We start from the raw sequence: 12,325 nt of genomic DNA, 5'->3' as shown, positions 1-12,325 counted from the left end.
TCTGTAGTCGATTTACCCCTGACTGGCTGCCATGGCTATATTGTGAATGAACAGAAAAATAGAAATTTCTCAGATATGAATACTCACCATCCACTTTCAGGAGGCTTGATGTCTAAAAGGTTTCTCCAGCAGAGTTTCACAGCAAGTTACTGTTAGGACAAAATTAAAGAGACACCATTATCACATGAGAACTAGCTGGCTAATTTAATTTACTCAGGCTGGACATGAGCCAAAAGTGGCTGAAGGGAGTGAAGAGTAATAGAGGTCAACTTTACGTCAGTTCAGCTGATAATCGTTCTAGTAATATTACATAATACCACATATGTTTGTTTTTAATCATTTACATTAACATTGTAATGTGATCTAATGAACATGCAATGTTTCTAACTCTGTTACAGTACAAAAACACAAATGCTTCTTTTTACACATTTTCATGTAAATACATAGATACACTTACCTTCTATTATTTATTTCCATGAAAACCAGCCCAGCTGCTGTACATCCCAACAGTCAGTTTGTTCAGGTCTCTCCTTCCCGCAAAATAAAGAAGTGCAGTAATGGTATCCTGTGCAGTTAGCCAACAGGCAGATCATTGTTTGGCCGTAGCTGTGATGCTGGGAGAGAGAGGAATAAATCCTCTGTTAACCTTTGTCACTTCACCTTCTTGTGTCCAGATGCAGACTGGGAATAAGCTCTGTTAAGAGAAATACAACCCCTGTTTTCCCTTTGCTCTCCCTTCCACTCCTTCCTACTGCACAGGATAACAGCATGCCCACTGCAAAGGGGCTGCACGTGGGTGGACACTTTTCAGTCATTTCTACAGGCAGAAGATGGTCTCAGCTCAAAGGTCAATCTGAAGCAAAAAGAAAGAGCAGGTGTTAAATGAACAATATTGACTCATTCTCTCACATTCTGTTCTACCCTTTAACAATCTCAATGGTTTGCATACATGGCCTGACATTCAAAACACTATGCTCAACTAAGAGACAGTGACTGAGGGATAAAGAAAAATCTTAACCCAGCAAAGTCAAATAACAAAACAGCCTTTTGCTTTGTCTTTAAATACCAGCAGATGCAACGTTTTATTGACCACAAATACTAACTACACAGTAAGTACCTATTACTGCGCTGTTCAAATTAAGTGTCACTAAAAAGAGTTTAATTATACAATTCCAAGTTGTTTCGTTTTCACTGTTTACCGATGTTACTGCACAGATTACAGGACACGTTTCCTTAAACCCTTAAACAATCCGAGGAGGGGCGCTACACAGTCACATACGGTATTATATATACCATTCTTAAGATACTTTTATAAGTCTTTTTGTTTTTTTAATTGGACAGTTTTGTGTGTGTGTTTGGGGGGGGGGGTCTATTATTCAGTCTGGGGATATCAATCACTTAAAGGTCACAGTCTCCCACTGCTAACCATCCACAGTTCAATATGTTCCCAAATGTCCACTGCATATGAAACAAGTAGAATTAATGCATAAACAAGTAAATGCATAAAAAGTTTTTTTATTATTATTAATGAATCAATTCCACTTTGGAAAGTGGATGCATAAAGACATAGAAAAAAATAGGTAAGTGAGACGAGCATTGTGAGGCCAAACACAAACACAGCAACAACACTGAACAGACAGCATCTTGATTGTGTACATACTTCTTTCAGTTCCTATTATTGCTCCCCTGTCCAACAGGAAGAGTTGTGAATCGCAAAGAAAGTATGAAACATAGGACAAAGCAAAGAGCAGAAAACACTCATCCCCATAAAACTTTGAAAATAAAAAGTGACACCAGCTGCAGTTAGGACCAGTTACAGCTCATTGCAGGAATGTAACCAAGAGGTTTCATTTCTTTCAAACAGGACTTCCCTGAAAAAAAAAAAAAAAAAAAAAAAGTTCTTACCTTAAGCTAGGATACACTGACCCCAACAACAGACAAGGATTTCAGTTTAAACTGAGTTGTTAATGGAATGATGAGCTCACAAATATTTTTTTCTGGGTCCATAACTCTTAAAGAGATGTAAAAGCACTCATGGTTACATTGTGTATTTCAACATTTGTCTCTGTATAAGTGAAGGTTATTTGCATTTAAGAGACAGATCCTTATTTGGGAGCTTTCCCAACCATAACCACTGACAATTCAGATGTTTACAGACAGCATAGAACACCGTTTAGACTGTGAAAGTATAGAAATAAAAAAGAAAAACAAAAAGAAAGAAAACTCAAATTCTACAGTAGTCCTTGTCCCTGGAGATGTGGATGTTTGTTGCAGCTCAGTACTTAATAGTCCACTGCTTGACAGAGGCATCGTGGGAGGTGGTGACCAGAGTGTGCTCATCTATCCAGGCCAGGCCGCTAACATGGTGCAATCGGTGAGCATCTGCAAAGATATAAAGACTGGTTACAAAGACATATCTGAAATTAGCTTCAATACACTTTCTGTAATCACTCCTCATTCTTTGTAGCCAAGTCTGCCTTCATGTGCAAGAGGTAATATATGGAGCTATTATCAGCATCACAGCTTACTATTCAGCCCATTATAGTGACAAAGGTACTATCAATGAACTTATATTTTGTATAAGTTAAAGTTCAACATATATCGTTCACATGAATAGAGCTCCAGGGCTTAACTGGCTGTAAACTCATGTCGATCTATTCTATTAAAAATTCTATTTCTCTGATTCCACTTCCTCCCTTTATTTACTATTAGCTTGCTGGACTGCCACTACCCTGTTTCACCAGGTTCACTCCACTCTTATCTTTAGGTACTTGGAGTGCAGGCAACCAATGACAAATGCCACACAGAAAATTACAAAAATCCTAGCACCAAGCTCTAAATTTATACATTTAGCCAAACTTGAACGTCTTGTTACTTTTGCATGCCTGGATAGGGCTGCACAGTAGATCACAGACAATGAATACCTGGCATGCATTAGTAATTGTACTTGTTTGTATGGCCATACCTGGGATTTTGAACCTCCGATCTGAATCACTAACCATCCAGATGAACACAGTCATGTCCATCCCACCAGTGGCGAAGTGCTCATTATCAGGTGACCAGGCCAAAACCACTGGTTTGGCATGGTGTCCGTAAAACTCATTTTTCACCTAGGGGAAGATACAACTAATTACAAACACGACTGGGTTTGAATGAAGCTGCTAGAGGAACTGGTAAGTGCATATCCTTACGGCATAGTTGTCTGCCACTGTAAAGGCTTTGGCTGTTTTTTTCTCATCAATGATAGCCAGATAGGCTCCATCGTTAGAGTAGGCCATGTCTGTGATGGGCCCATTAGCCTCAAGAGTTTGCCCCTCGTCCCTTAATGTATTGCCCTGTACTGAGTACAGGTGGACCTTCCCATCCTAAGGAGAAAAAGGTAAGAAAACACATTTAATATTATCTGGATGTGATGACAAGTATGCTGTGCATATACTGCAATCACATACAAAGATACTTTTGACATTTGATGACATTTTGTGACGCAAAGCAAATCTGATCAAATTCATGCGTTTGTAGATATCCACTCACCGCTCCTCCCACTGCAGCTGTGGACCCGCTAGGATGGATCACTCCGACCTCTGCTTCATAGCCAAGATTATCCAAAGTAAAGACTTTTTTCTTGTCCTTCAGCAAAACAATCTGGGAATAGTAAAAAAGTAAATATAAGTAAATAATAAGTAAAACAAATATAAATGTTGTCATTATGAAGGTATGCGATGTAAAGCGTAACATTAGTTAGAAATTGATTTGAAATTGATTTGACTATGACCAGTCTGTCAAGCTGATTAAGTTTGCTAACGACACCACCCTCATTGGACTCATCTCAGATGGGGATGAGTCTGCCTACAGGAGGGAGGTGGACCGTCTGGTGTCCTGGTGAGCTGACAACAACCTGGAGCTGAATGCCCAGAAGACAGTGGACCCAGGACCTCAAGTGGGAGCTCACCATCAGCTCCCTCATCAAAAAGGCCCAGCAGAGGATGTACTTCCTGCGGCAGCTGAGGAAACTCAAGGTGCCAGCCAGGATGATGGTTCAGTTCTACACGGCCATCATTGAGTCCATCCTCACCTCCTCCATCACAGTGTGGTACGCTGGGGCCACTGCCAGGGACAGGCACAGACTGCAGCGTGTTGTGCGCTCTGCTGAGAAGGTGATCGGCTGCAGCCTGCCATCTATCCAAGACCTGTACGTCTCCAGGACTCTGAGGCGTGCAGGTCGGATCACAGCTGACCCTTCTCACCCTGGACACGGACTCTTTGAGCCACTCCCCTAAGGCAGGAGGTTACGGTCCATTCGGACCAGAACCTCACGCCACAAGAACAGCTTCTTCCCCTCTGCTGTTGGACTGTTGAACTGTAATTAATGCACTGCTCTGCACTGTCACTTCAGAAGGTCACTTTAGTATAATCACTGCACAATGACGACTATTTGCACTGTTTACACCATCTTGCACTACTTGCACACTAGTACCACCTCACCGACCCATGTGGTACCTGTTACATTATTACACTGTTCCATTTGTTCATATAAGGGTCTATGTTTACATTTCATCCGCAATTCATTTTGTGTTTTGTTCATTGTATGTCTGTTATGTCATGTAAATTTAGCCTTAAATTTTACCTTAGTTTATTTACTTAATTTTATCTTAGTTTTATCTTATTTCATGTTAATTATTATTATATGTTCTTTGTATGCTCCAATCACCAAGGCAAATTCCTAGTAATGTGAACCCCCTTCACTTACATGGCAATAAACACGATTCTGATTCTGATTCTGAACTGATGTCAAAAACAGGAACATTACCTGTCCAATACACACAGCCAGTGAGAGCCCTCCTGCTGCTACAGACACACTCTTCGGCTGGGCATCCATCTTCACCAAGTCAGATGCACTGGAACAAAAAAACACACAGTTATTTTTTGAGGAAAAAAAAGACAATTATTGACCCTAAACACAAATCCAACACTGCAGTGACACACAGACACCCTCACAGAAATGCACTTGGGTCGGTGAAAACTCAACTCTTCTCTCAACCAGAAAATTACTTTAGGACTTTACTCGTGACCCTCACCTGTACTCCTTTTTGTTGATGCTTGTAAAGCGCACCGTATCATCCATGCTGCAGGACACCAGGACATCGTCATGGTCAGTGACCATCTTGCTGACCTGGTTGCTGTGGCCTTTTCCAGAGAAGCAATCATTCTCTCCGGTTTCAGAATCCCAGTAATGTGAGGCAAACGTTAAGAGAACAAACAGCAGTCATGTACAATAAAAGCTGCAAACTCTGTCACATAAGCAGTAAAAAGATATTGATGTGTCCATCGTGGCTTCCCGAGTAGATGTACTTTCGCCCATCATTCTTGTGCACTGTCAGACACTGGATGGATTTGGTGTGACCCTGCACGATGAACAAATGCATGTCTTTATAATATAGATTAGAAGACATTTACACTAGTAACACCACTCAAACTATTTGGAAACATCTGCATATAACTTTACTGTGTGACTAAGTAGAGGTTGAAAGGTACTAGAGGGAAATCTTTTTCTGTTCCAGCATAAAGGCTGCTCTTTAAGGCCTAGGTCACATTAGGTAGTCACACTACTACTGCCTAACAGTAAAATTCCAATATATTAGAGATTTTTTTTTAAAAAGTGAAAAAGTATAATATTCATGTTGTTCAGGTTTGTAGAGAAATATGCATTTAGGCACCGTGCATGCAAATTATGTGCCGATACTAATATATGATCATTTTCAGTCTTTCATAAGGTTAAAAGCAGTTTCTCCTTTTACAATGTTTCATTATTTATTACATATGGAGCATTACTGATGACCACCAGAAATAATTGGGCTGACCTTGATTGTGCGTATGGGCCGACCAGGGTTGTTCTTGTCCAGGTAGTTGATGTATCCTGACAAAGAGATGCTGAGGAGGTGGTCTTTCTGCCACAGGCAGCCCAGCTGCTGGTCTGTCACATCAGTGCCCATGTTGAAGGTGGTGACAGCTGTTCCTGCACCAACATCCCACAGCTTCACTGTTTTGTCACCCGAGGCAGAGATCAGCTGGGAGCTGTCAGAGCTCCAACTGACCTGCAGGACATGAAGGAAAAAGATATGATATCAAAGTTGAGGTTTTTTTATAGTGTAGTTTTTTTTTCCTAAGTGACCTTAAATGTTTTTTAAAAAACAGAAACACGACTGGTACGGTATTTGGAAAAGTCAAAACAACATCTTTAGGACAGGAGGAGGTCACTTCAGGTCACATTAACTCTCATTTGAATAGGAAAAGAAGTCTTTTTTCTAAGCACACAACTGCATGCTGACTGATTATATAGCAAGCTCATATTATGGACAACTGGATTAAACAAGATACACATTGACTTAAAGTGAAATACGTACAGCGTAGATTCCTCCTTGATGAGCTTTCTCTCCACCCAGTGTGCCAACACGTTCACCATTTGTTCCATCATAGATGAAAATCTATATAAAATTATATTTGTCAGGAAAAAAACCATGTCTGGATCAATAAAAAAAAATAGTCCTCATTTCCTCACATGCCCGCACTTACCTGGCCATCAGCGCCAGCTGTAACAAATCGACTTCCATCTGGAGAGAAACGAACGCAGTTGACAAATTGGGAGTGGTCCTTCAGTCGTCACCAAGAAAACAAAATTAAAACATTAATATACAAAAAAATACAAATTTAAATACTAGTATACAAAAAACTGAACAAGTAAATGCCCTATTTTCATATTCAATATGACATATTTTCTGGCAAGTGACCCCAATGACATACAGAAACCTCCTCGTTTTAAGCAATCCTAGCTGATCAAGGCCTTAGTTAGATAATAATAATAATAATAATGCATTGGTCTTATATTGCGCTTTTCTGCTCTGTTGGGCAGGCACTCAAAGCGCTTACATTGAGATGCATTATTCTTTCACACCACATTCACACAGTGGCAGTGGTAAGCTACCAGTGGTAGCCACAGCTCCCCAGGAGAAGACTGACGGAGACGTGGCTGCCAAGGTGCGCCTACGGCCTCTCCGACCACCGCCGATTCATTCATACGCATTCATACACCAGTGAGTGCACTGGAGGCAATGCGGGTAAAGTGCCTTGCCCAAAGACACACAACAATGACTAGGGAGGAGCTAGGGAGGACCTTCCGGTTATTGGACAACCCTGCTCTACCACTGAGCCACTGCTGAGCCACTGCTGCCCTGCTAACAAAAATCTGCAGGGGAAACGGTATTAAGCAAGACTAACCATGGCATATATAAACAGTGACCACATTACAGAAACTAGGTCCCCGAAACGTCATGAGCCTGATAAGAAAATTACACATGGGACTCCCTGGACACTTATCTGCGACACATACTGGAGTCTACACTGTGATTGCTGTCAGGACCCATAAGCTCATATACAACGTAAAGAATATAGACAACAAATCATGGGCTCAGAAGTGAAGATGTGTACTACAAAACAAAGTAATAATGTTTGTTTGTTAAAGCAAAAACAAACCGTGATGCTTTGCCCTTATAAAAACATAACATACAACATAACATATTACAACAAGCATCTATAAATCAATCTAGAACAACAGAAATTAATCTACACCCGATACTAAAAAATGTATTATATTTTTTAAAGGGAAGGCCTGCTCAGAGGAATGTGGCTCATATTCTCTGAGAATCTATGGGGGAAGTGTGTTATGTAATATGGAAACAGACAAACAACAGCAACACTTCAAGAACCACCAGAGTGTGACAGATTTGAAACGGGTGTTAAAAAGGCAGCCAAGTCAAAGGCAGACAAAGACTTAAAGAAGAAACTGCAACTAATATAATAATCCATTGTGAAGTTGACATTCAGCCTTTGGATGAACAAAGACAAATGTTAATCTGAGAAACTCACCCTCAATGTGAATTTGAACTTGAAGGGTGGCCCCTCAAAGAAGGAGCCACATGTATCGTCACTGGCAGTGGCAAGACGGTAAGGGCGCTTCTGCCTTATGTCTACACTGTTAATTAACTTTGAATGGCCAGAAACCTCTCCCACTGAAGAGCCAGAGTCCCACAGGAACACTGCCCCAAACCTGGAAAAAAAGAAGACGTATATAGTTTTCCTAGGCTTTGGGGTTTGTGTGATGCTTGAGAGGTCTATTGCCTTTTTCTAAAACCAGTGCACAGCGCATTAAAGCATAACTAGCTCTGTGTTCCTATTTTAAACAAAAGCAATGGGTTATATGACAAGACTATTGCATTATAACAAACACATGCATTATAATTGGCACAAACATCTAAAGTAAACAATAGACTTGTTCCAAGTGGGAATTAATCAATGTGACTGCTTATTAAAGAAGGCCTCCGGAGACTGAGTGATCATGGTCACAGTTGCATTATGCTTTAAAATATAGTTGTAAATAAATACTGCCACTCACTTCTCACGTCCATCTCCAACAACAGCAATTCTCTTGCTGTCCTCTGTCCATGCAATGTCCTTGACCTTCCCTGAAATGGGGGTGTACTCATACTTCAGCAAGTGCTCCTTCTGGGTGGTGTCCCAGATACGGATCTTTCCTGATGCATCTGAAGGATTTAAAGATAATCATTTTAATTCACTGCAGTGTTAACATTACAGCAGCAACACTGGATACACATACTGTATGACACATCTTCACATGTGTCTTTTACCTCCAGAAGCAATGTAGAATCCACTGGGAGCATACTTGGCAACAGTAACTTGATGTGCATGTTCAGTGTAAATGTCTGCAACAGCTGGGTTCTTAAAGAAAAACAAAACATTTTCAATTGTCAGTTTTTACATGAGATTTGCTTTGAGAGATTTGAACATTATTCCTATCAGTTCCTTTTTTTTTATTTAAACTTTTTCTTGATGGATTAATTAGGGCGGTGTGACACATCTAAACCACCAGCTAAAAAGCAAAAAAAAAATCTACACTTCCAAATAATAATAGAGTGGGCTCCAGGTTAAAAAGTAACTTTGCTGTCATATTCTCCACTCTGATGTCACCCTTAGGCATGGTTCCAGTCCACCAAGAGCTGCAGTATATTTGACTGTGTTGGTGTGCCACATAGTGGTAAGGACACAAAAGTTAGCAATGTACTACTTCTGACTCTCTAAATTCAGAAAGCACTGTAGTTCAGAAGTAAAACCATATGCTGACATAAATGATGGCCAAAACATGATTTAGGTTTGAACAATTTAAAAATATATATATATTTTACTTCAATATTCCTGATGATGACACATTTCCCATTAGTGTAGAGGAAGTTGTTGCCCTTGGGATCACCACCGATTACTTTTGCGACTCCCCTCTCCATCTGTGGGAGACTGGCGAATACATGTTCTAAAGAAAGAGAGGACGTATAGAAAAATTAGAGGAATAATGATCGAGTAGATTAAAGGTTCAAACAGAATGCACTACAGAGTACTACACTTGACCAAAAATATCTTACTGGAAATCTACATGAGGCAACATGATGTCAGAACTTCACAACCTGTGACTTGGTCTATCAGGGATACAATCTTTCAACACTGCTGTGCCAGATATAAGAGCACAATGAGTTCATCGGCGAGCCCTCATCAGTCATTTTGAGGACTAGGGTCTGACTGACATTTGTCGTTCATCTTTATTGTTCACAATTGTTTCCTACCAAACTAACGGCGGGCAGCAAAGGTGTATGGCGAAATGTACCGGGAAAAAAATCTGAATAATAATGAGAAAATGCTGTCACATTAATTAAAGATCAGACTGTGGGAAGACGTTTCTAAGTTCATTACTAATTAACTAAAGCATGCTTTTAATGATTGGATTCAATAAGTTGTTACAGGGAAAATAAGCAATTTACATAATAATATATAAGGCACCACAATACATGTACAATTCATTTACTGAGAGGCATTGAAATGTTGCATTGAAAGTATAGAGATTGCTTCACTTGGCTTTTTCGCATTGCCTCTACAAACCCCAGATATTTTTGTTTTAATACTTTTTATACACTTATAATCGTAGCTTTTACAGATGACTTTCTTTTCAGTATGCGCGGATTACTTCCCCAACAGAAGTCCGTGACTGTCAGACCGCCTCTGTCTGGACATGTCATAACAATGCGATGTAAGCATAACTATTTCCTCTAGCTGACGTTAGCTCACCTAGCTAACGCTAACTTGAAAGGACAGCATATAAAAGGGCTGCATTTCGTACCAGAGTATCTTACCCACAAATCATGTTCATTGGAGGCAGGTCTGCATTCAAATCTGCAGGACGACTGTCCATGCTGAGCTTTTGTATTTCATATGTGGAATGAAGTGTTAAAAATCATGCAGCTATGGGCGAGGCTAGCTAGCTGCAGGCCACCTGGACGACTAGCCGGATCTCCTGACTACAGTCACCCAAAAAAACAGTGTTTGCGCTTTTAAACCAAGACATTAAAAAGACACACACTTACTCAGATCGTACGGCATTTTCCCTGCTGGCCTCTTGCTTGACTTTACTCTTTCAAATGAATGAAACGGAGGAGACAGAGACGCTCCTGTGGCTGCTACCCTCCCTGATCACACAAACACGGAAGCGGCTGCAGCTCTCGCTCTGCCTGGCTTTGCCCATATATAGTAAACTCACATACTACGCTGCGGCTGTCAGCCAGTAGTCGTGCGCTGCAGCCACTGGGATACATTTCACCTAAATATGATTTCTCAGGTAACACAGCAAATAATGCAGTTACATAGGTCCACTGAGCAACACTTTGGCTGACCCTGTTGTGTTTTAAAAAGTGCTCTATAAATAAAGATGGATTGGAGAACTAAACTAAATAAAATGAATTAAATTTCTCTTTCCAAGAAACCAATTAAAATTGTACATGTATCAAATTTGCAGAATATTTTATCCAGATACAATTATTATATATCTGGAAATACTTTTATAATAGGAAGAACACAATGAAAACCTAAAAAGCCAGACTCAGGCCAACATTCATTTGATGTGCCTGGCTCCAGCAGAATTATGGCTGTGAAATAAAAAAACCAAATGAAAAAATAAACACAAATAGGTCATTTATGGGTCGGGCAGTAATATATAGTTTCCTGTTGGTAATTTTAAAATCCTATGTCATCTTATGTGTCAGGGCACAGCATCACATTGCCTGGAATAGGACTGGGAATCCCCTGACCTATTTTGGATGGAGAACTTTCACAGTGCGAAGCAGGAGGTATAATGTTACAACAATACAGTATTTAAAGAGAATGTAGTCACAGGCAATACTGAGGAAGATTTGTTGCTTACAGGAGTGTGAAAATGTGCATCCTCAGCACTGGGACACGAGAGCTGCCATAAGTGAGGCCCCTAAGCTCAGCTCAACAACAGCTCTGACACAATGTTCCATGGGCCCTGGCCGGCTTTGGACTAGCTGGGCCCCCTGAATGAAACAGAGCTAAACTCTGTCAAATTGCATATTTGTTTATGCTTAAATGTTATTTAAATAGTGGAGAACCAAGACCATGAAGGATAATGTGTGTGTGTGTGTGTGTATACGCGCGTGTGTTTGTTGGATTAATAACCTACATTTCAAGAAGGTAACACCCACCCTGGGTTAATTTATCTGGGGATGCAAATCATGGTAGGTCCACAAGCCAGTGAGCCAGTCTTTCATACTCACCTGCTCATATAACATGGAGCTGTCCCACACACGCTTCGTACAAGAACACAAGACACTTCTCTCTCATACACTTATTTTCAGGTAATACTGTATCATATGTATAGCTGTGCTCAGTGCTCCTGCACATCATATAAAAATATTTATTTAATTATTTTTTTATTATTATTAATTTTTTTTTGGGGGGGGGGGGGGCATGCCTGACCCTTAAAGTCTATTCTAGCAGGTTTTGGTGGATTAAAAGAGGAGAGTATATGTACATATATGTATATTGATGGGACTGACAGGTACTGGGTGTTGATGATGTTTTAAAGGCCCCACTGCACACTCTCAACTGTTGAGCCTAAATCACACCGTTTCCTTAACAAAGGCCTGGCTGCTGATCCATACACTACACTGTAATCCAACACAGATCTAATCAAGGTCATATCTGTTTCGCTGCTGAGCAGCTTTTTTTCACTCTCTGTTAGTCAAACATCTATTCATAGTCAAACATTTTTTCATCTATTTATGTGCACTCTTTTTTCCTGATATGATCTAACCATGTTAACCATGTATCAGCAGTGCACACTGGAAAAGTAACACTGAGTCTATTCTACTGAAAACTTAAAACCCCATGCATTTCCTTTCTGTATGTTCCATAT

The 12,325-nt window shown here is 40.3% G+C and overlaps 2 protein-coding genes across 2 annotated transcripts in view; both read right to left on the bottom strand.

Moving 5' to 3' along the window:
* The window catches only part of slc2a9l2 (solute carrier family 2 member 9, like 2), an 84,670-nt gene extending 83,806 nt beyond the window's left edge, over positions 1–864 (bottom strand). The window contains exons 1-2 of the mRNA XM_028405503.1: positions 458–864; positions 88–149 (exon numbers count right to left, since the gene is read on the bottom strand). The gene's annotated coding sequence lies outside the window, so the exon portion shown is untranslated. The remainder of the gene's footprint in view (positions 1–87; positions 150–457) is intronic.
* Positions 865–1,499: 635 nt separating this feature from the next.
* wdr1 (WD repeat domain 1) lies at positions 1,500–10,611 on the bottom strand. The gene is made up of 15 exons (XM_028405498.1): positions 10,479–10,611; positions 9,255–9,376; positions 8,700–8,790; positions 8,447–8,594; positions 7,921–8,101; positions 6,571–6,648; positions 6,402–6,482; positions 5,859–6,092; positions 5,315–5,402; positions 5,076–5,232; positions 4,808–4,895; positions 3,532–3,642; positions 3,192–3,365; positions 2,966–3,110; positions 1,500–2,382 (listed from the first exon to the last, which is right to left on the bottom strand). The coding sequence occupies exons 1-15, from the start codon at positions 10,492–10,494 to the stop codon at positions 2,276–2,278; spliced, it is 1,821 nt and encodes a 606-aa protein (XP_028261299.1). The 5' UTR covers positions 10,495–10,611; the 3' UTR covers positions 1,500–2,275.
* Positions 10,612–12,325: the final 1,714 nt, after the last annotated feature.

This window comes from Parambassis ranga, chromosome 5, assembly GCF_900634625.1.
Source record: "Parambassis ranga chromosome 5, fParRan2.1, whole genome shotgun sequence".
Lineage (NCBI taxonomy): Eukaryota > Metazoa > Chordata > Actinopteri > Ambassidae > Parambassis > Parambassis ranga.
Note: the sequence above shows the minus strand (reverse complement) of the source record. Positions and strands in the feature narration are given on the sequence as shown.